Raw genomic sequence first — 23,235 nt, 5'->3', positions numbered from 1 at the left:
GATGTTGAAGAGGTTTTGGCATCGCATGACCAAGAACTGATAGATGAAGAGCTGATGCAATTGGAAGAGGAAAGGATAACAATCGAAACCGAATGAGTAATGATAAAGTACGACTTTAATTTTGAAAGGGTACGCCGGTTTAGGGGATATTTGCAGGATGGTTTGAGTGCTTACAAAGAACTGTATGATAGAAAAATGTGTGAGGCTCAGCAGTCAAGCAAGCCTTCCACATCAGCCACAGCAGACGACCAACCTCGACCTTCGACATCGAGGCTGGCAGTCATAGGAGAAGATGAGCTGCCTGCTCTAATGGAAACAGACGACGAGATGACACCCCAGTGTCCCACCACCCCAACACCCAGGCCACGGACAGATACTGATTCGCCTTCCGGAGGGTGGGGGCCACTGTACCACCCAAACTCAGATGACTCAGTCTAAGACACCACCATGAGTGTGCTCTGCGCTTCCCCAATTCCGGTAAGTGATACTACACTGTACATACGTTATTTCTACTTTATATCGGCTGTGTATTTTTACGTGTTATTTGGTATGATTTGGCAGCTTCATAGCTTAAAGGTTACCGGAAAGCGCTTGCGCCATGTTTTTGCTGACGGCACTTGCGTGAGATTTTCGCTACGGAGAACAGTTCAGGCAATGATTGTGGAAAAGTATTTCTACTTTATATAGGCTGTGTATTTATCATATCATTCCTGCTTTTACTATATGTTACTATTATTTTAGGTTTTATGTGTTATTTGGCATGATTTGGTAGGTTGTTTTTGGGTCTGCGAACGCTCACGAAATTTTCCCATATAAATAAGTGGTAATTGCTTCTTCGCTTTACGACATTCCGGCTTACGAACCGTTTCATAGGAATGCTGTACCTTCGGATGGCGGGGGAAACCTGTATCAGAAATGGATCTCAGAATTCATACAAACACCTCTTTACATTTTCAGTTCAATATCCACCTTGTTTCACTCTTCCCAAAAAAATGTGTTTAGCAAGTTAAATGGTAAAGAGAGAAGATTAAAAAAAAGGCAAATTAGCAAGAAATATAAAGATAATCATAATAAATAATGGGCGTAAATGGAGAACTGGCTAACTGTCAGGAAGGACAGAAGTCATACTTAGGTATGATCAACACCGATAACGAGAACTGAGAATGACCGTCCTAATTCAAACTACTGGTAATTCAACGTCTTTAAGAGATCAGATCAGTTTGCCTTGATGATAAAGGCTGATAGAGAAATCAGCAGAAGAGAAGGAGGGTGGGAGGACAGGAGGGAGGGGGCGATGGGGAGAGGGGAGATGTGGGGGGAGGGGGGAGATGCAGAGGGGGCAAGGGGGAGCTGCGGAGGGAGGGGGCGAGCGGGAGCTGCGGAGGGAGGGGGCGAGCGGGAGCTGCGGAGGGAGGGGGCGAGGGGGAGATGCGGAGGGAGGGGGCGAGGGGAAATGCGGAGGGAGGGGGCGAGGAGTAGCTGTGGAGGGAGGGGGAGGGGTCGAGGGGGAGCTGCAGAGGGAGGGGACGAGGGGAGATGCGGAGGGAGGGGGCGAGGGGAGATGCGGAGGGAGGGGGCGAGGGGAGATGCGGAGGGAGGGGCGAGGGGAGATGCGGAGGGAGGGGGCGAGGGGAGATGCGGAGGGAGGGGGCGAGGGGAGATGCGGAGGGAGGGGGCGAGGGGGAGCTGCGGAGGGAGGGGGCGAGGGGGAGCTGCGGAGGGAGGGGGCGAGGGGGAGATGCAAAAGGAGGGGGTGAGGGGGAGGGATACAAGAACAGACCCTTCAGCCCACTGAGTCTGCACTTACCTATCTGTTTCTGCTAATCCTATGTTAATCCAATGATTTATATAATACCTTCATATTCTCATTTTTTTCTTGCATAATCTACCACCCACCTATACATGTGGTGCAACTTTCAATGGCAAATTAACCTAGCAAACTGCAGAACTTCGACATGTGGGAGAAAACTGGCAAACCCAGACAAACTCCATGTGGTCACATGGAAAACGAGCAAACTCAACAAACAGAGAGGATTGAACCCAGATATCTGGAACCATGAGGCAGTAGCTCTATTAACCTATCAACATCTCTTGTAAACTTTTATACTCTCCTCTCAGCCAGTTTTTACATCATCTTTTGTGGCGTTTGCAAATGTGGCTTCTTCTTTAGTTCATACCTCCAAGTCCACAAATGTTGTAATCATTTGTGATTCCAGCACTAATCCAGATGGTCACTGGCTGCTGAATGGAAATTGATTTCCTGGTCCCTACTCGATGCTTCCTGCCAGTCAGTTAGTCCCCTATTTTTGCCAATTATTTATTTATTATTTATTTTTCTATTACTTGCTAATTTGCCTTTGTATTTATTTTCTGTCTTTACCATTACTTCATTTTCCTTTGCTCGATTCTGAATTCACCTGCCTTCAACTAACCTTTGCTTTCTTTTCAGATTAAAAGCTGGTCTTCCAAGTCACAAAAAAAGGATTCTGAATTCAATTTCCAAGACCATGAGGTTCTTGAGAGTTTGTGAGGCACCTTGTCAAGTGCTTCTGGAAGTCCAAATATAATTAATTCCCTTATATCCACATTTGTTGAGACCTTAAAAGAACTCCAATAAATTTGTCTGAAATGGTTTTCCTCTTATGAAGTTAAAGACTTCACTTGATTATGACTTTGCAAGTGTTCTTACATTTTTTCCACATCAAATCTTACCTAATTGGGCTATAGTTGCCAGCCTTTTGTCGCCTTCCCTTTTAAAATAGGTATATCGCATTGGCACCTTCCCTATTTCTCATGTATTTGTCTAGAATTTAAGGATGTTTGTAAGATTGTTATTAATTCATCCACAAATAATCACTTTGCTTAGGCTCTGAGGACACCAGCTGTCCAGGCCAGGGAACTTATCATCCTTCAGCTGCATTATCTTGGCTAATCATATTTCTGAAGTGATACTTGTGCAATTTAATTTCTCCCCAGTGTTATTCAATAATAATGGGATTTTCATGCTATCTTCTACTGTAAAGACTGGAAAATATCTGTTGACTCCTCCACAATTTTCTTGTTCCCTGTAGCTCTTTCCCCAGCCTCATTCTCTCAGAGGCATTTGAAGGTCTTTGTTTTGTGGCTGCCTGTAAGGAGACAATTTTCAAGGATGTATATAGTAATCATAACTTTGATAATTAATGTACTTTGAACTTTTTAAACTTTGCTGTGTACAGGATCTTGTAGCAGCCAAAATGACCTCAGCATTTTATTCAATCCAAATGTAGCCACAGTCATTGACCCTAATGTGTATTGGGGCATCCTGAGACAAGGGAGCCTGCTAAAAGGAAACAGTTTTAAAACAATTCAACACAGAGGTAATCTCATTTACAAACCATTTTAAATTTTTGGCTGCTCTTGTCTATGCGGTAGGTTCTTACATCTTCCAAGTCCTGAGTGGTTGTTAGAACTTCCTAAAGAGAGAACAAAAACAAAATTCCGGAGAAAGATCCATAAGAAACAGGAGCAGAATTAGGTCATTTGACCCATTGAGTCTGCTCCACCATCACAGCATGGTTGATTTATTCTCCCCAACTCAATCCCATTCTCTTGCTTTCTCCCTGTAACCTTTTACTCCCTTAATAATCAAGAATCTATCAACCTCAGTACCTAATGACTTAGCCCCTACAGCCATTCTGCAGATTCACCACGCTCTGGCCAAAGAAATTCCTCCTCATCGAGATGGGTGGACTCCAACTGATGTCTAATTCTGCAGAAACTAACTTTGTACTTTTTGACCATTCAGAGAAGGTGGTAGAGTCAGCCCCAGAAGTCTCTACATTATTCATAGCTTACCACATCATCCAATGAAAACTGTGATCCTTGAGCCACTATATGCCCATTTACACCAATCATAGCACAGCCATCGTAATACAGGCGATCACCATCACAGCCCTTCTGGTTAGCCAGGAGATATATTCCACCATTCTGAAGGGATGGAAGAGGAAAATTAGTCAAACATGGCCTCCTCTACTGTCACTATGAGGACACCCTCAGACTGGAGAAGCAACACTTCATGTTCCACCTGGCTTGCATGAATATTAATTTCTCCAACTTCCAGCAATTTCTCTCCCCTCCTCCTTCTCTTCTTTTCCATTCTCATTCTGTCTCCTCTCCAACCCTGTCTCTCTTCCTCACCTGCCTATCATCTCCCTCTGGTGCCCCTCCTCCCACCCTTTCTACAATAGTCCACTCTCCTTCTTCATTCCACCAATCACCTCCCAGCTTCTCACTTCGTCCTCCCTCTCCCACCCACTTACCTTCCCCCCTCAGCTGGCAGCTTGTACTCCATCCCCTCCCCCCTCCCCATCTTCTTACTCTGACTTCTTCCCTCTTTCCTTTCCAGTCCTATTGAATGGTTTCAGCCCTGTCAACTCATTATCCCCTCCATAGATGCTGCCTGACCTGCAGAGCTCCTTCACCATTTTGTGTATGTTGCTCAAGCCATAAACTCATCTCCTCTGATATTAAGCCACTCACCAGATCATGATTCCTGTGACATTACTGTTAAACCATGAACTTTAAATTAAACTATGATGTGGTATGATACCTGGCTAGCAACATGATAAACAAAGAAATTTGCTCAGAGTAATTTATTTAAAATATTTCCTTCAGCAATTCTTATAGCACAGCTGAAAGCCCACTGACATTTGGAAATACCTCTTTACCCACAATTTTACCTTTGCAGTAGCTGACTTTACAAGATCGGTCCTCAAGTAACTTTTACGAAGAACATGGTGGCTTGCAGAAGAATTGGTAAATATCTCCACCCCATCCATCGCCATGGTAATGTGAGGACTGGGAAGGGAAAAGAACAAGGAAAGCTTCGTAAACTTCTGTTGCAACTGGCAAAGACGACTTTATTTTTGTTTAAATATACAACCATATTTTAGATCTCATCCTTTTTTTGCCCTTACAGGTAGAAATAGTTCATGGCAGTATAACAAAGGAGCAGGAAAGTTTTCCATAATGTCCAAGCAAGCAGTTACCCTTCATGTACACTAGTAGGGGTTATTGCACAAAACCATCTTAGTAACTGTGCAACCAATTTCAGAATCAGAACCAGGTTTAATATCGCCAGCATATATCAAGAAAATTGTCGTTACGCAGCAGCAGTACATTGCAACACATAATAAAAACTGTGAATTGCAGTAAGTTATTTAAATATATCAAAAAGTTAAAATAACTAAGTAGTGCAAAAGAAGTACTGAGGTAGTGTTCACACACAAAATGCTGGAGGAACTCAGCAGGCCAAGCAGCATCTAGGAAAAGAATACAGTCAATGTTTCAGGCCGAAATCCTTCGGCGGGATTGAAGGGTTTCGGCCCAAAACCTAGACTTTTCCAAAGACGCCTCCTGGCCTGCTGAGTTCCTCCAGTATTTTGTGTGTGTTGCTTGGGTTTCCACCTTCTTCAGATTTTCTCTTATTTGTGAGGTAGCGTTCATTGGGCTCAATATGCATTCAGAAGTCTGATGGCAGAGGGGAAGAAGCTGTTCCCAGTTAGGATATACTGTGAATAAGGTTTTCAAGTTATACCGAGGTTTGTGAGTTTTCTCTGTACAGACACAGCTTCACCTTGAAAAGAACAAGTCTTGTAATAATTTGAAGTATGAGTGAGAGACATCGTTCCAAGGCAGGAGCACAGGCAGATGTTCTAAGCAAGTTTTTAAAAGTATTTTTTCCTCTTTGTCTATATAGCTAGTGCGCTGAGAATGTGTCCAGAGTTAGTTGTATGTTCTTTGTGTGAGATGTGGGAACTCTGGGAGGCGTCCAGTCTCCCTGATAACTACATCTGCACCGAGTGCATCGAGCTCCAGCCCCACAGAGACCATGTTCAGGAACCAGATACAGCTCAATGATCTTCGGCTCATACGGAAGAATGAGGACATGATAGATAGGAACTACAGGGAGGTAGTCACCCCTGGGATGCAGGAGGCCGGTAACTGGGTGACTGTCAGGAGAAGGAAAGGAAACGCTAGTCAGTGCAGAACACCCCTGTGGCCATTCCCCTCAATAATGTATACAGCTTTGGACATTTTTGGGGAGGACAAACTACCAGGGAGAACCTGCAGCGAACAAGTCTCTGGCACCAAGTCTGGCTCCGTAGCTCAGAACAGAAGCGGGAGAAGAGGCATGCAGCAGTGATAATGAATACAGGACTGACTGTATTATTTTTGAAATACATGTAGTATTTGGAATAAGGTTGATGATCTTGTAGCACAGTTAGAGCTTGGCAGGTACTACGTTGTGGGCATCACAGAGTTGTGGCTGAAAGAAGATCATAGTTATGAGCTTAACGTCCAAAAATACACATTGTATTGAAAGGACAGGCAGGTAAGTGAAGGAGGTGGGGTGGCTCTGTTGATGAAAAATGAAATCAAATCTTTAGAAAGAGGTGACATTGGATCAGAAGTAGAACCCTTCTGGGTGGGGTTAAGAAACTGCAAGGGTAAAAATATCCTGATCTGAGTTACATATAGGCCTCTGACCAGTAGCCCGGATGTGGGATAAAAATTATGAGACAGGAAAGGTATGTAAAAAGGACAACGTTGTGATTGTCATGAGTGATTTCAATATGCAGGCAGACTGGAAAATCAGGTTGGTATTGGAAAACAAGAGAGAAAATTTGTAGAATACCCACAAGATGGTTTTTCAAAGGAGCTCGTGGTTGAATCCACAAGGGGAAAGGCAATTCTGAACTGGGTGTTGTGTAATGAAACAGATTTGATTTGGGAGCTTAAGGTAAAGCAACCCTTAGGATGTAGAGATCACAATATGATAGAATTCATTCTGCAGTTTCGGAGGGAGAAGATAAAATCAGATGTATCAGTATTACGATGGAGTAAAGGGAACTACAGAGGTACGAGAGAGGAACTGGCCAAAGTTCATTGGAAGGGGACACTAGCAGGGATGTTAGCAAAACAGCAATGGCTGAAGTTTCTGGAGAGCAATTCAGAGGGCGCAAGACAGATACATGCCAGAGATTAAAAAGTATTCTAAAGGGAGGATAAGGCAATCATGGCTGACAAGGAAAATCAAAGGCAGCATAAAAGCCAAAGAGAGGACATATAATCAAGCAAAAAAATTAATGGGAAGTAGAGGATCAGGAAGGTTTTAAAAAAAAATCGACAGAAGTTAACTAAAGAAGCATCAAAGAGAGAAGAGATGAAATAAGCTAACCAATAATATAAAAGAGGATACAAAAGATTTTTTAGATATATAGAATAAAAGAGAGGCAAATGGATGTCAGACTGCTAGAAAATGACACGAGAGGTGGTAATGGGGGACAAAGAAATGCAGACGAACTTACTAAGTATTCTGCGTCAGTCTTCACTGTGGAAGACATTAGCAGTGTGATGGGAATTTGAAAGTGTCCGAGAGCAGAAGTAAGTATAGTTGATTGGGAAGCTGAAAGGTCAGAAGGTAAATAAGTGACATGGACTAGACGGATTACACTCCAGAGTTCTGAAAGAAGTAGTTGAACATATTGTGGAGGCATTAGTAATGATCTTTCAAGAATCACATCTGCAGAATTCCTCGTGTTTACTAGATTCTGGAATGGTTTTGGAGAACTAGAAAATTGCAAATGTCACTCCACTCTTTAAGAAGGAAGAAAATTATAGGCCAGTTAGCCAGACTTTAGTAGTTAGGTCCATTATTAAGGATTTGGTTTCCTTAAGATACCAGCATGGATAGAAGATTGGCTGACTGGCAGGAGGCAAAAAGTGGGTATAAAGGGGGCCTCTTCTAGTTGGCTGCCGGTGACTAGAGGTGTTCCGCCGGAGTTGGTGTTGGGACTGCTCCTTTTCACGTGATATATCAAGGATTTGGATGACGGGATTGATGGCTTTGTGGCCGAGTTGTAGACAATACAAAGATGGGTGGAGGGGCAGGTAGTATTGAGGAAGCAGGGAAATCTACAGGACTTGGACAGCTTGGGAGAATGGGCAAAGCAGTGGCATATGTAATATAGTGTAGGGTAGTATATGGTCATACTCTTTGGGAGTAGAAGGAATAAAGGAGTAGACTACTCTCTAAACGGGAAGAAAATTCAAAAATCTGAGGTACAAAGGAACTTGGGAGTCCTTCTGCAGGATTTCTGAAAGGTTAACTTGCAGGATGAGTCAGTGGTAAGGGAGGCAAACACAATGTTAGCATTCATTTCCAGAGGACTAGAATATAAGAGCAAGATTGTGATGTTGAGGAGTCATAAGGCATTGGTCAGAGCACAAAATAGATGTGCTGGCATTGGAGAGGATCCAGAGGAGGTTCATGAGAATGATTCCGGTAAAGAAGTGTTAATATATGATGGCTCTGGGCTTACACTTGATTGAGTTAAGAAGGATGGTGGGGTGGTGGTGGGGAGCGAAAAATCTCATTGAAACCTATCAAATATTGAAGGCCTGGATAGAGTGGATGTAATGTTTCCTATAGTCGGCGAGTAGAGGACCAGAGGGCATAGCCTCCATATAGAGGGACATTTATTTAGAACAGAGATGAGGAGGAATTCCTTTACGCAGAGGGTAGTGAATGGAATTCATTGCTACAGCCAGCTGTGGAGGACAAGTGCAGAATATATTTACAGCAGTGGTTGATAGGTTCTTGATTAGTCAGGATTTCAAAGGCTACAGGAGAAGGCAGGAAAATGGGATTAAGAGAGAAATAAATCAGCCATAACGGAATTTTGAAGTGTAGATGACCTGAATGGCCTAATTCTGCTCCTATGTCTTATGGGTATCAAATGCTTGCCCCTTTACTATCCTTGAATGTCTTGCTTGGCCATTTGGAATGATATTTAAGGACAACAGTCAACCAAATTGCTATGGAAAACATAGTCACATGTAGCTTGTGCAGGTGACTAAATTTCTGTTCCTAAAGAACAGAACCATCTGAAAAATCATTTTAATCCAGTTATTTCATAATATTTATTACTGATTCTCTTAAAGCTGCATGCAGTGATAAGCAACAGCATTAAAAGGTGGACAGCTGGAACTTTCCCCTGTCAATTAGACTTGGTGATCACACTGCTCTGAGGCCACGTCCACACTAGACCGGATAATTTTGAAAATGCCGGTTTCGCGCAAAAACCATAGGCGTCCACACCAGGCGTTTTTGAAAATACCTCCGTCCACATTAAAACAGGTATTTGGACGAATCTCCTCCTACTGAGCATGCGCAGGACACAGCTACAGAATTCACCCACTTCGACGAGTACGCCCGACTCCGACAGTTTGGACCAAGCAACAGGTGATGGCTGCAACATGTTTGGTGGGGAAACTCGCCGTGAAAGACTTGGTGTGCGTTTGTCCAGTTACAGACTAGAAAAACTTGAAAGGAAATTGCCAAACGACGGGCAGCTGTTGGCTCTCACGCAGGACTTAAAACTAAAAAACAAATACTGGAGCGTATGGAGGCAACCAACAGGGAATTCACGTACAATATGACCCGGCTGACAACGAACATTGAAAAACCGACTAACTCTGTTGCAGAGGGATTTGCAATGATGGGGAATATAATGGCTCCCTGCCCGGCACATTTCACCACCACAATACCAGCCTCACATCCACTCAATAGCTACACATATGGACACACAGACCCCCAGGTGGCCCCACCAACATCTTCCCCACCCCCACAGAGGGGTCACCCTGGAAACATTTTCTACAGCCATAGTCTCTTCACCAATGAAAGGGACGACAGCTACAACTAAATGCAATAAGGCTTGTTACTGGGCAAAAGTGTGATTTGCTGTTACCTCATTTGTTTGCCTTTACTTTTGCTATGTCTTTCTGTATAATTTTGCTGTATCTAACATGTGCAATAAAACAAGTTACTGGGCAAAAGTGATTTTATTTTTACCTGAGTAGAAGTGAAACTTACAATTTTCCTTTTTCGGCCTTAACATTTTTATGTCTATGCCAAACATAAGCTACAACTTAAAAATGACATTTTGGAAGTAGTGACAATTGCATCTGTTGAATGTTTGCACAAGCAATACATTAATAAAGCACCTTGTTAAATGTATAAAACATGTCTGCATCAGTGTTATCTTGTATTTCCATACAATGTTACATTAGGCTGTTACACATCTATTGTCAGAGAAGTACTTGCATAAATAGGTAAACAACCTCCACACAAGCAAGGACAGAAAACAGGGCAAAGTGAGCATACTTATTTATTCAGTATTCAATAAGTTACGGGTCAAAGTATTTGGTGAGTACATTTCTAACTCTTCTGGCTTCAGTCTCGTTGCCGTCTGTTCTGAAATTGTTAGGTTGTGTGGGTGGGGGTTTGAAATTAACGTAGACAACAAAGTAAACAACACACGCATGAAGCCGTCTGCCATTGTTGTCGTGGTGTTGGAGGTTGCATTCAAGAAAACAATGAAATGCCGCGCTGCCACCACCATCTGTTCTGGCACGTCATGACAGCGTTTTTAAAAAGAGCTAGTTACCCCATACACACTACACCAGCCATTAGGCCTTTTCAGATTTATTCACTCTGGAGAGTGTTTCTGAAAAGCTCCATTTTCAGGGGAGGAAAACGCCGATTCGGTGTGGACGGAGGGTCAAAACGAAGAGAAAAGGCTTCGGTTACGGGTTTATCCGGTCTGGTGTTGACATAGCCTGAATGATTTAAACTGATTCAATATGCGTAATACAAAAGCAACCATCTTCCCCTTACTGTTTTCCTTCTGCTGCAGCAATAACCACTTTTAGTCGGAGAACTTGTTCTATTTCCTCACCTTGCGTAGATTGTGTTTAGCTGGATCATAAATAATGAGTCCACCTCATTGGCTGACAGCGTTAGAAATCTGGGAGAGATTTAGTGGTCAAGTTATTTTACTAATTAGCATCGGAACTCATCCCCACAGTGCATTAGATATAACATCTAGAGTGAAGGTCAAGTTATCCAATCATTATACCCCTGATTCATCAATGACCACACTGCAAAGGTATCTCATGGGATGTACTAAATTTCACTACGGGCATAGATGTTGAAGGCACAATGTGGCTCAACACATCTCTCTTTTTATTCCGTTTACAAGGGTTTACAACTTGAGTCAGACTGTAGAGGTTTCATTCTCACAGAAGAGCGCCGAAACAGGAAGCAAACTCCTTTTTCTCTTTTGAGAAATTCAAATATTCAAGTCAAGTTTAGGCAAAACAGCAGCAAATCAAAGTAGAAACTTGGGTGAAATATATTACTTTTATATCGAGTTGTTTCGTTGGTTCCAACTAGTCGCATCTTGTCTTGACACAAGCATCAGACCGTGAGACGAACAGATTGCTAATGTTAAGAAAGGGATCAAAGAGTTCACTTTGAACCTGAGGCAATTCTCCACCATATACACTGGGAAATCCATCCTAAACTAATCTGCATTACAATGATTGCAAGGGTAATCTTGGTTAATTTGCATTTACTTTAGGATAAATTGCATTTGTTTAGGTCCCCAAATTCGCATGGCGTTTTTTTTGACAAAATAAGTATTTTAGGCAACACACACAAAATACTGGAGGACCCCAGCAGGCCAGGCAGAATCCATGGAAATGAATAAACAGTCAATGTTTCAGGCCAAGACTCTTCTTCAGGTCTGAAGGACCTTTATTTATTTCCACAGGTGCTGCCTGAACTGCTGAGTCCCTCCAGCATCTTGCGTGTTAGTTTGGATTCCCAGCATCTGCAGAATTTTTCGTGTTTAAGTATTTTAAGTGTTTTTTTTGAAAAAGTAGATCTAATAACAACTGCCAAAGAAGAGGCTGGAGAGCAAAGTGTTGGCCCGCGGAGGTCGGGTGTCGTGGCTTTGCAGGCCAGTCGCTCTGCAAAGTATACACTGCAATTGGAATCATGGGAGAGAAGGAGGAGAGCCACTTCTACCACCACAGATGCAGCAGAGAAAGTGTCAAGATGGCTCTGGATATAGAGGGCAGATACGTGGGTTGCTGCTAGGACACAGGCCGGGGTCTGATCAACCCCGGTCGGGTCGTCTGGGCGAGGGTTATGATGTTGAAAGACCCGAAACACCTGACGACCCCAGGTAACATCACTGATGATGTGCCCTAACTTAGCATCATACAGATGTTCCTGTAAGAACTAATATTTAAGTACTTTTATAAGCTTTAATTGCCAGATACAAAAACATTTCCAATTCACTGGGCAGGGCTTGTTCCACCCTCCAGATGCTCATTATAAATGTCACAGAATGCCTTGTTGTCAGAGAGTTTTCACCACAGGTGTAGGGACAGGTTCAGCCAGATCATTGACACTGGCAGATCAGCAATTAAAGCTAATTCCCTCCAAGTGCATAAATCAGCAGTAAATAAAGATACCTTGGAGAAGCACTTAAGGCTGTGCTGATATTTTTTTTTAGAAAACAGGAGGCTAAAGGAGGACTTCAATAAAGTTTAAAGTTTTCCACTGAGGTTGGGTGATACCAGAACTAGAGGTCATGGGTTATGGTAAAAGGTAAAATGCTTAAGGGGGGGATCTTCTTCATTGAGAGTGTAGAAACAGATACTAGCAGAAATGGTGGATGCAGGTTTAATTTTAACATTTAAGAGAAATTTGGATAGACACATGGATGGGAGGAGTAGGGAGGGTTATGGTCCCAGTGCAGGTTGAGGGGACTAGGCAGAATAATATTTCGGCACAGACTAGGATGGCTGAAGGGCCTGTTTCTCTACTGTATTGTTCAATGTCTCTAAGGTTTATAAAGTTCAGGAGCTTAAGTAAACAGGAAGGACCTATCTCCTCAGCATAGAGTTAAAGGAAGTGACAGAGGAGAGCTGGAATAGCGTCACGCTAACCACTACATTAACGTGGCGCGTATCATTTTCTGTGATGCCTCATTGCATTTCCTCAGTTACATAACTTATCCTTGGGCAGATCATGTCAAAGCAGCAAACCTGATCTCCTGCTGTGCCCAGCACCAAGTCCTCAACAGTTCCTCATTTTATTCAGCTTTACAGCACGAAAACAGGCCCTTCACTCCATCTAGTCTGTACCAGACTGGTTTCCTGCCTAGCCCCACCTACTTGTACCCAGTGCTCCATACCCGTCTCATCCATGAGTCCATCCAAACGTCTTTTAAATGTTAGCGTAAGATACAGGAGGCTCCACCAGTTCATCATGGCTAATCCAGTTTTCCTCTCAGCCCAAAACTCCTGCCTCCCCATGTATCCCTTCATGCCCTGACCAATCGGGCCTTTAGTGTACAAAAATACTTGACCTCCACAGCTGCCTGTGGCAACGAATTCACAGTTACTGTTGAATCCATATCTACCACTTCCACTGGCAGCTCGTTCCCACACTAACACCACACCTTGAGTGAGGAAGTTTCCCCTTAAATATTTCACCTTTCACCCTTAACCTATGACCTCTAGTTATAGTCTGACACAACCCAAGGAGAAAAAGCCTGCTTTCATTTACCCTCTCTATATCCCTCAATTTTGTATACCTCTAAAATCTCCCCTCATTCTCCTCTCCTCTAGGAAACAAAGTCCTAACCAATTCAACCAACTCAGGTCCCCAAGTCCAGGCAACAACCCTGTAAGCCTTCTATTCACTCTTGTACCAACCATAGCAGGTTTATCTTTATTTGAATGGGGAGCTGTCAACCTCTATTAAAATGTTTAAGATATGTCACAAAAACAGAAAATATCAGAAGCACTCAGCAAGCCAAAACTCCACCGTGGACAGTCCCAAGACCAGCTGCAAAAGGAGAAAGTTTGGGGATGGGGCTATTATCCCCGTCCCAGAAAAACTCAGTGCTACAGAAACTCCAAAGACCCCATCCCTGAGAGAGGGAGAAGACACCAAAAGGATGGGCTATACCTGGAGATAATGTGAAAGACTGGTCTAGGACAGAAGAGTCTGGCAAGCTACTGTAAGCAGCCTATGCCCCAGCAGGGCACATGATAAAATAGCTAAAGTCAGCATGGCTTCCTTAAGGGGAAATCTTGCCCAACAAACCTGTTGGAATTTTTTTGAGGAAATAACAGGCAGGATAGACAATGCAGATTCAGGGATGTTGTTTATTTGGATTTTCAAAAGGCATTTGACAAAGTGCCACACATGAGGCTGCTTAACAAGATAAGAGCCAATGGTATTACAGGAAAGACACTAGCACGGATAGAAGATTGGCTGACTGGCAGGAGTCAAAGAGTGGCAATAAAGGGGGCCTTTCCTAATTGGTTGCCAGTGACTAGTAAGTTAGCAAGCCAAACAATACTCATCAAAGGAAAAGAAGGAAATATTGTTGATATTTCAGGTCAGTGACAACTTCATCAGATTTGAAGCTAAATGTCTCATCTTTTATTTTAATATTCTGATTAACTTGAGGATACACCCTTTGACAGAAGGGATGTTATGTTGAGGATGTTATGTTGAAGATGTACATGATGTTGCTGAAGCCAAATTTGGAGTATTGTGTGCAGTTCTGGTCACCTACCTACAGGAAACATATCAAAAAGATTGAAAGAGTGTAGAGAATATTTACAAGGATGTTGCTGGGACTTGAGGACCTGAGTTAAAAGGTTAAAAAGGTTAGGACCTTATTCCCTGGAGCTCAGGAGAATGAGAGATTTCATATAGGTATACAAAATTATGACGGGTACAGATAGGGTAAATTCAAGTGGGCTTTTTCCACCGAGATTGGGTGAAAGTGAAATATTTAAGGGGAACTTGAGGGGGAAACTTCTTCACTCAGAGGCTGGTGACAGCGTTGAACGAACTGCCAATGGAAACGGTGGGAGCAGGTTCATTTGCAACATTTAAGAGAAGTTTGGATAAGTACATGGATGGGAGGGGTAAGGAAGGCCATGATCCAGGTGCAGGTCAATGAGGCATCTCAGAATAATAGCTTGGCACAGACTGGAAAGAGCAAAGAGCCCGTTTCTGTGCTGTAGTGTCCGAGTCTACTCTGGAAGCAGGGGTCGAGGCAGCAGCAAGCGTTGGAAATCTCAATAAAAGGGGAAGAACACCACTGGGAGACATATACAAGCTTTGGGCTGGGGCAAGCACATTCTGCCCAAATCTAAACCAAACGCTCCCACAACCTACACAGACTCAACCAGTCAGGAGCCCACTTGGCAAAGATTTGTGCAATTTTACACCAAATCTTTGAAAACCCAGGTACACCATGTCCACTAGATCTGTTACTCACTGACTGAAAATCTGATTCATTTTGACCAACACACATCATGAAGTTTGTTGTTTTGCAGCAGCAGTACTGTGCAGTACATAAAATTAAGTTGAATAAATAAAAATAAATACTACAAAAAGAAAACAAACTAAATTAGGTAACACACACACAAAATGCTGGGGGAACTCAGCAGGTCAGGCAGCATCCATGGAAGTAAACAGTCGACATTTCAGGCCGAGATCCTTTCAAAGTTTAAGAGAAGTTTGGATAGTAACATGGATGGGAGGGGAATGGCAGGCTACGGTGCAGGGGCAGGTCGTAGCCACTAGGCAGATTAAATGGTTCAGCATGGACATGATGGGCCAAAGGGCCTGTTTCTGGGCAGTAGTTTTCCATGACTCTACATTCGCGTTACACACACCAACAGTACTGGATGAAGTGTGCCAACATGGATTGAAAGATGACCGGCTCATAGAATAAGAAAAAGCAGGAATCAGCCAATCAGCCTGCGAGCCTGTCTCAAGCACTTTTCTTGGGTCTGGTCTCTACATCAGTCTGCATGAGCATGCTATTTCCAATATCACTTAGTGACCGACTGAGGTCCCTTGCTTGGTAGGCTGCTCCAGCGGGTTATAGCACACCAGATCCAAGGTGAGCCGGCTCGTTGGATCCAACGTTTGTTTGGTGAAAAGAAGCAGAGGATTGTAGTAAGACAAAGGAGATGGTGATCAACTTTAGGAAAACTGCCTGCATTGCTCCCTGTTACTATTGATGGCAAGGATGTGCATGTGGTAAGGACCTACTAGTACCTGGGGGTGCACCTGGATGACAGACTTGAGTGGAGCACCAACACAAGAGGCCGTGTACAAGAAGGGCCAGAATCACCTCATCCTGAGGAGACTGAGGTCCTTTGCAGGATGTAGGCCTCTCCTTCACATGTTCTTCCAGTCTGTTGTTACCAGTACAATCTTCTATGTGGTGGTGTGCTGGGGCAATGGCATCAGCATGGGTGATGCCAACAGGTTCAATAAACTGATTAGAAAGGCCATTATAGGAGTCAAACTGGACACACCAGAGGCTGTAGTAAAATCCCTGCAATTGCATTTCTCATCCTCTGCATGCCACCTTGAATGAACAGAGGAGCACTTTTAGTAATAGACTAAGACAACTGTGCTGCTCCAAAGAGCGCGATAAGAGGTTATTTGGCTCTAAAGTGAGTTAACCTATAGTCGGGGAAATGATGACCTCCTCCTGTTAGACTGTTTGAGGTAGCTTTTTTTTCCCTTTTACTTCTCTCCTAATATTTGTATGTCTATGCACTTGTAATGCTACTGTGACACTGTAATTTCCTTTGGGATTAATAAAGTCTCCATCTATCTAGTAGAAGAATATTTTTCTGGTGGTAGTTTTTGACTGCTGATGTACCAGAGGAATCCATACTCAGATCATAGCTGTTTGTTATTTAATTTAACAACTGGGATATGAAGATCAAGTTTGCAGATAACACAAAAATTGATGGTGTGAGAGATTGTAAGGAAGGCTTCAAATGGAAATTTTGACAGACCATTGTCAAGAGTGTGGTAATGCATTTTGGAAAGTCAGATGAGTAAATGTAGGGGTCCTAAGAAATGTTAATTTTACAGAGAGCCTTAGGGATTTTGGTGTCTGTGGTGGCCAGTGCTATCATGTTTGCTGTTGTGTGCTGGGGCAGCAGGCTGAGGGTAACAGACACCAACAGAATCAACAAACTCATTCGTAAGGCCAGTGATGTTGTGGGGATGGAACTGGACTCTCTCACGGTGGTGTCTGAAAAGAGGATGCTGTCTAAGTTGCATGCCATCTTGGTCAATGTTTCCCATCCACTACATAATGTACTGGGTGGGCACAGGAGTACATTCAGCCAGAGATTCATTCCTCCGAGATGCAGCACAGAGCGTCATAGGAAGTCATTCCAGCCTGTGGCCATCAAACTTTACAACTCTTCCCTTGGAGGGTCAGACACCCTGAGCCAATAGGCTGGTCCTGGACTTATTTCATAATTTACTGGCATAATTTACATATTACTATTTAACTATTATGGTTCTGTTACTATTTATAATTTATGGTGCAACTATAACAAAAACCAATTTCCCCCGGGATCAATAAAGTATGACTATGACTATGACTATTTAAGTCCATAATTTTATAAAAGTCGCAACACGGGTCACTAGAGTTCAAGAAGGCACATGGCATGATTGCCTTTATGGGTCAGGACATTGAATATAAAAGTTGGGATGTTATGTTGCAATTTGGCAAGACAATGATCAGGCCACACCTAGAGTATTGTCTGCAGTTTTAAAGTGAGGACGTGTTGCACTAATCAAAATGCACAGGAGAGTCTCATCTGCAAGCGGGGCCTCTGTGAATGATGCTTGTTGCCTGATCCAACTTGAGGCAGCAGCAAGCGTTGGAGATCTCAATGAAAGGGGGAAGTATGCCTGTGGGAGACAAACACAAGGCTCTGAGCTGGGGCAGGTACATTCCACTCAAGTCTAGAACAAAACTTCCCACCAACCTACACACACTCAACCACTCAGTAGCCCACTTAGTAAAGATTTGGGCAATATTGTACCAAATCTTTGAAAACCCAGGTACACCATGTCCACTAGATCTGTTACTCACCAATTGAAAATCAGATCTATTTTGACTAATGTATGTCATGAAGTTTGTTGTTTTGCAGCAGCAGTATGGTGCAATAAATAAAAATATTATTAAGTTGAATTTAAAAAAATAAATACGACAAAAAAAGAACAAAATTATGAGGTCACACACACACACACAAACCCAGCAGGACTGGAAAGGAAGTGGGGAAAAGGTGAGGGGAGAGGAAGCAGCACAAGCTGGAAGGTGACAGGTGGTGACAGGTGGGTGGGGGAAATGGATACAAAATGAGAAGCTGGGAGGTGAGAGGTGGAAAAGGTAAAGGACCAAATAAGAATTCTTCCATTGCCCACTCTGGTGCCCCTCTCCCTCAGCTGCCTACCACTAAAGTAAGGACAGAACGTGAAGGAGATTCACAAGGACTTTGCCTGTATTGAAGGATTTTAGTTATGAGGAGCCTGGATAAGATGTTTTTTTTTAAACCCCTGGAGTGAAGAACACTGAGGGGCAACCTGACAGAGGTGGATAAAATGATAAGAGGCACAAATAAAGTAGATAATCAGAATCTTTTCCCACGATGGGGATTAAAGACAATAGGTTTAAGGCAAGAGGAAGGAGTTCTAAGGAGAAACTTGGAGGCAAGTCTTCCTTCTACACAGAGTGTGATGGTATGTAGAACATGCTGCCAGAGGCAGCACTGGAATCGGATATAGTCACTGAGTTAAAGAGGCGTTTAGACAGCCACTTAAATAGACAAGGCACAGAAGGAGACAGTCCTATTGTGGGCCAATGAGATTAGTGTAGGTGAATAGAAAGGGGTCAGCATGGATGTGGTGGGCTGAAGGGCCTATATCCTGTCTGTACAACTTTGACTCTATGGTCAAGTTATACCTGAAAACAGTTAATCTCCGACTCACCACACAGTACAGCAATACCAATTCAGTGCTCGAGCTGGTGAGTTGTTTTCCTGGCATGTTCTCCAATATCCAATGCTTCCAGGAGTCATTTCCAACAACTCTGCTCATTACAGCCCAATCCAATGGTCACTAGAAAATTAAAATTTCTCGTAACCATCTAAATGCTCCTCTACCTTTAGCTTGCAACAGAATCTCTCGTCCCAATAAGTACCTCAACCCAGAGGTGTGCAGCAGATATCAATGATCAATCTTTTGAAAAAGTTCAAAGTTTATGATCAAAGTATATGTTACCATATACCACCACGAGATCCATTTTCTAATGGGCATTCACAGTAATTATAAAGAAACACAACAGGATCAATGAAAAACTGCACACAAAGACAAACAACCAATGTACAAAAGGCAGTAAATATAAATAAATAATAACTATTGCGAACATGAGGTGCAGAGTCCTTGAAAGTGAGTCCATAAATTGTGGAATCAGTTTGGTGTCAGGGGTGAATGAAGTTATCCACACTGGTTCAAGAGCCTGATGGTTGAACCTGGTGGTGTGGGACCTAAGGTTCCTGTACCCTCTTCCTGATGGAGAAGAGAGCAACTGTTGTATTGGATTTACTTTAGCAATACCTCATAAATCACTGGTTTTTAAAATCTCAGAAGAACTTCAAAGTGCTCACTGACGGAATTACTCCAATTCCTTTATTCTGCCGATCTGGCCTGTCAGCCTGTTGATCCTCAAAATGAAATATTAACGATTTTTAAACCCAATTACATTCAATGAATAATAAATAAGGAAACGCTCCTGCAGTAGTTCAATTTCAAATCCGCTCAATCATAGCTCTTAGCACAGGAATTCTCCTGAACAAACTCCTTCTAAAGCCAAACACAAAAAATACTCTGCAGATATGGGGTCAAAGCAACACTCACAACACACTGGAGGAGCTCAGCAGGTTGGGCAACATCCGTGGAAACAATCAATCAATCAATCGTTTCAGGCCGGAACCCTTCGTGAGTCCTGACAAAGGGTTCCGGCCCGAAACGTTGACTGATCGTTTCCACGGATGCTGCCCGACCTGCTGAGTTCCTCCAGCGTGTTGTGAGTTTTGCTCCTTCTAAAGCCACTGGTATGTACAGTTTAAAAAAAAAGATACAAAATGGTTAATATAATTTAAAATCGTCAAGAATTAATTGGAGCTGTTTACAACACTTCATTTGTATACACCAATAACAAGGGCACACATCCCATGACAAAAAAAAGATTAAAATCAAAATGTTTGTCAGTACACAAAAGGATGTTCTTCATTGAAGGACGTTCACTCCAGAGCAATCAGCAATCCTGGGTGTAGTCTTTGAATTATTTAAACAGACACCGGCAGTTCATTTGGCACACAATGCAATCTGTCAAACCAATATTAATCATTGGAATTCAATGCAGTGAAGCCTGACATGACAGAAAAATCATACGCTTGTTAACCAGTGCTGATCCAACATTGTTTCTTAAGGTAGTCATAGCTGGGTGGGGCTTGGGGAGATGAGCCCCACTACACCCTATCCTCGTTATATGCGAGGGATACGTTCCTCGAAGTTGACACATAATGTGAAATCACATAAATGTGAATAATTATTTAAATGGAGAAAATAGGGATGCGTTCCAGAGGGCTTCCTAAATATGTCTTATCTGTAATTTATCCACATTTTATACCAATACGACACAAAAGCAGTACTACAAGACAACATTTATATTATATTTAATCCATTTAAGGTAATATTCAATGTAATAAATCATAGAAAGTTAACATCCTAGGGTGTACAGTACTCATCAGGTATGTTCGCTCTGGGAGATGTGTGGTTGTCGTGGTGTTGGGCAGCTTTACACGGATAAGGTGGGTGGTTGTGGTCGTCAGGATAATATCAAGCACAGCAAGGGGTGAAGGAAGACTCACAGACCTCTTAGAACTGCTGGCAGCAGAAGATTATAGTGATTTGCATAAAATGGTGAGGGTCGTTTGCTTGGCAGCATTTTGTTTTAAATTTGCTTGTAGGGAAGAAGGGTTGACGGCAGGTAACGACTGAAATGCTGACTCCTTTCTAAACTTGGGTCCATGTCCATTGCCATTTGTGCCAAGTGTTCCGACTTCCACCATTCCCTCACCGTTGGTAAACTCCCGGGATTTTCAAACTCGTCTGTTGCTTGCAGCATCTGAGAGATAGTTTGCCGTAAAAAAAAAATACGTACGCCTTGAATGTGGGTCACACCGGTCAAGTGGTTGAATCAGTGATGTTGTGTTAAGCGGCAGGAAATGCACTGTTATGCAAGAATGAACGCTGTCCAAATGTTTAAGATGGGCTGGCGCATTGTCAAGCAACAATAAAAAACTTTAAAGGCAAGGTTCTGTTCCTGGCAGTCGCGTCCCAGAGCTGTGTTACCTTCAGCTGATACCGCGCTGTTTATAATTTACAACTTTTTTTCAAGTGTTAAAGCGGTTCTCTGCCGCTCGGCTGACGGCCCAAGACATGACATCAGACGCTTAGGAGGCATAGTTAAATATTTCAAGCGCAAAATCACTGCACCGTAGGTAAAAGCAACAAAAGTTTACGATCGCGCATCCACACCTTGCCAAAACCAATGCAAGAGTGGCGGGAGAGAGATTGTGAGGCGCGCGCACCTGACTTGTATTGGCGGGAAGGCAGTGCTCCTCGCATAACTGTGAATTTTGGACGCATATAACAAGACATTGGTAGAAATAGGTTCCTCGCATAACTGTGAATCCGCATAGTCTGAAGACGCATATAACGAGGAGAGGGTGTACCTATTAAATGCTCCCAATGGCATGCATCTCAAATAACCTCTGACAAGTCCAGCTCATGTGTGGCTTAGCTACTAAGCCAAGCTGAACTGTACCTACTGACAGGAGAAGGGTTCAGAATCTGGTTACTGGGACCTTAAAACTAGTCGTTCCAGGGAGACTGTGGGGGGGGGGGGTCATCAGCTGTGGTTGGCAGCTCATCTAGAAGATAAACTCTGATCTCAAACCTCTACTGCCTTGTGGTTATACCCACTCATGGGGAAGGCTTTGGGAGTAAAAACCGAGGAAAAATCCAGAGTTGGCGTCCCTAAAGCAGTCCTACGTTGAATTCGATGTTGAATGACAACTCTTATGATGCCACTGGTAGCAAACTGTATTGATCTCTGCCATTCCTTTGGTTTCGTCAGCTGTGTGGAGAGGGGGAGCCTGCTGCATAGGCGACAGCTTGCTCTCCATATTATAGTGCCCTGGTTTGTGTACATAGACGGCTACAGAAGGATACAACATCTATGCTTCCGACCAACATATAGGTTAGAATTTCGTTTTGGAATGTCAAGCTCTTTTTTCTTGCAGTGGCATATCCCGGGTCCGTACTGGCTCGAGCATTCAGAATTAAAATTAATTGGATCGGAGGAGAGATAAAGTGATACAAACAGAGAATTGTTTGTCTACCAGGAGATAAAGAGCAGGAATACACGGATTCTTTTTCAAATGGCAGGCAGTGACTAATGTGATACAAAGATTAGTGCAGGGACACCAGCTTGTCAGTCAAAGCCTGGTTATCCAAGTTCCCATAACTCAGATACACTCAGCGACCACTTTATTAGGTACACCTGCTTGTTAACGGAAATATCTAATCAGCCAATCATGCAGCAGCAACTCAATATATAAAAACATGCAGACATGGTCAAGAGGTTCAATTGTTATTCAGATCCAGGATCAGAATGGGAAAGAAATGTGATCTAGATGACTTTGACCATGGAATGATGGTTGTTGCCAGATGGGGTGGTTTGAGTATCTCAGAAACTAGTGATCTCCTGGGATTTTCATGCATCACATTCTCGAGAGTTTACAGAGAACAGTCAAAAAAAAGCAAAAAATATAAATCAGTGACCAGCAGTTGTGGGGGTGAAAACTCCTTGTTAATGAGAGGTCAGAGAAGAATGGTCATACTGGTTCAAGCTAACGGGAAGGCGACCATAACTCAAATGACCACACATTACAATACTGGTGTGCAGAAGAGCATCTCTGAACACACAACACGTCAAACCTTGAAGTGGATGGCTACAACAGCAGAAGATCATGAACATACAATCAGTGGCCACTTTATTAGGTACAAGAGGTATGTACTAAAATGGCTACTGAGTGCAAACATACTTTGAAAACAAACTTCATTTGACTTTTTCTTCAGGCAGAATGATAAACTTTTGGAGAAAACACCAACATTGAGTGTTTAAGGTAAGTATACACAGAATCTCTACAAGCAATTGGATGCTTCATTGAGGGATCATCAAAATTTCTTAAGATCCAATAAAGATGGACTGAATAGTTTTAAACATCTATTATTAGCTTCTGAACACCTTGGAAGTGTAATTGAAGATATGCACTTAGTTTGTCATTATCCTTGACAAAATTATCTGTTTATTACCCAGTAAACACAGTCTACCTAAGGAGCTGTGAAAACAGAAT

The 23,235-nt window shown here is 42.8% G+C and overlaps 1 protein-coding gene across 2 annotated transcripts in view; it reads right to left on the bottom strand.

The window, feature by feature from the left end:
• LOC140205275 (glutamine-dependent NAD(+) synthetase-like) overlaps positions 1–23,235 on the bottom strand; it is a 79,380-nt gene that overhangs the window by 29,522 nt on the left and 26,623 nt on the right. Inside the window, exons 8-10 of one of the 2 annotated variants that reach the window (XM_072272765.1) lie at positions 4,722–4,839; positions 3,838–3,969; positions 3,378–3,455 (exon numbers count right to left, since the gene is read on the bottom strand). In XM_072272765.1, the coding sequence (XP_072128866.1) occupies positions 3,378–3,455; positions 3,838–3,969; positions 4,722–4,839 (328 nt within the window). The remainder of the gene's footprint in view (positions 1–3,377; positions 3,456–3,837; positions 3,970–4,721; positions 4,840–23,235) is intronic. The other variant, XM_072272766.1, reaches the window with a different exon arrangement.

This window comes from Mobula birostris, chromosome 11 (assembly GCF_030028105.1).
Source record: "Mobula birostris isolate sMobBir1 chromosome 11, sMobBir1.hap1, whole genome shotgun sequence".
NCBI classification, from domain to species: Eukaryota; Metazoa; Chordata; class Chondrichthyes; order Myliobatiformes; family Myliobatidae; genus Mobula; species Mobula birostris.
Note: the sequence above shows the minus strand (reverse complement) of the source record. Positions and strands in the feature narration are given on the sequence as shown.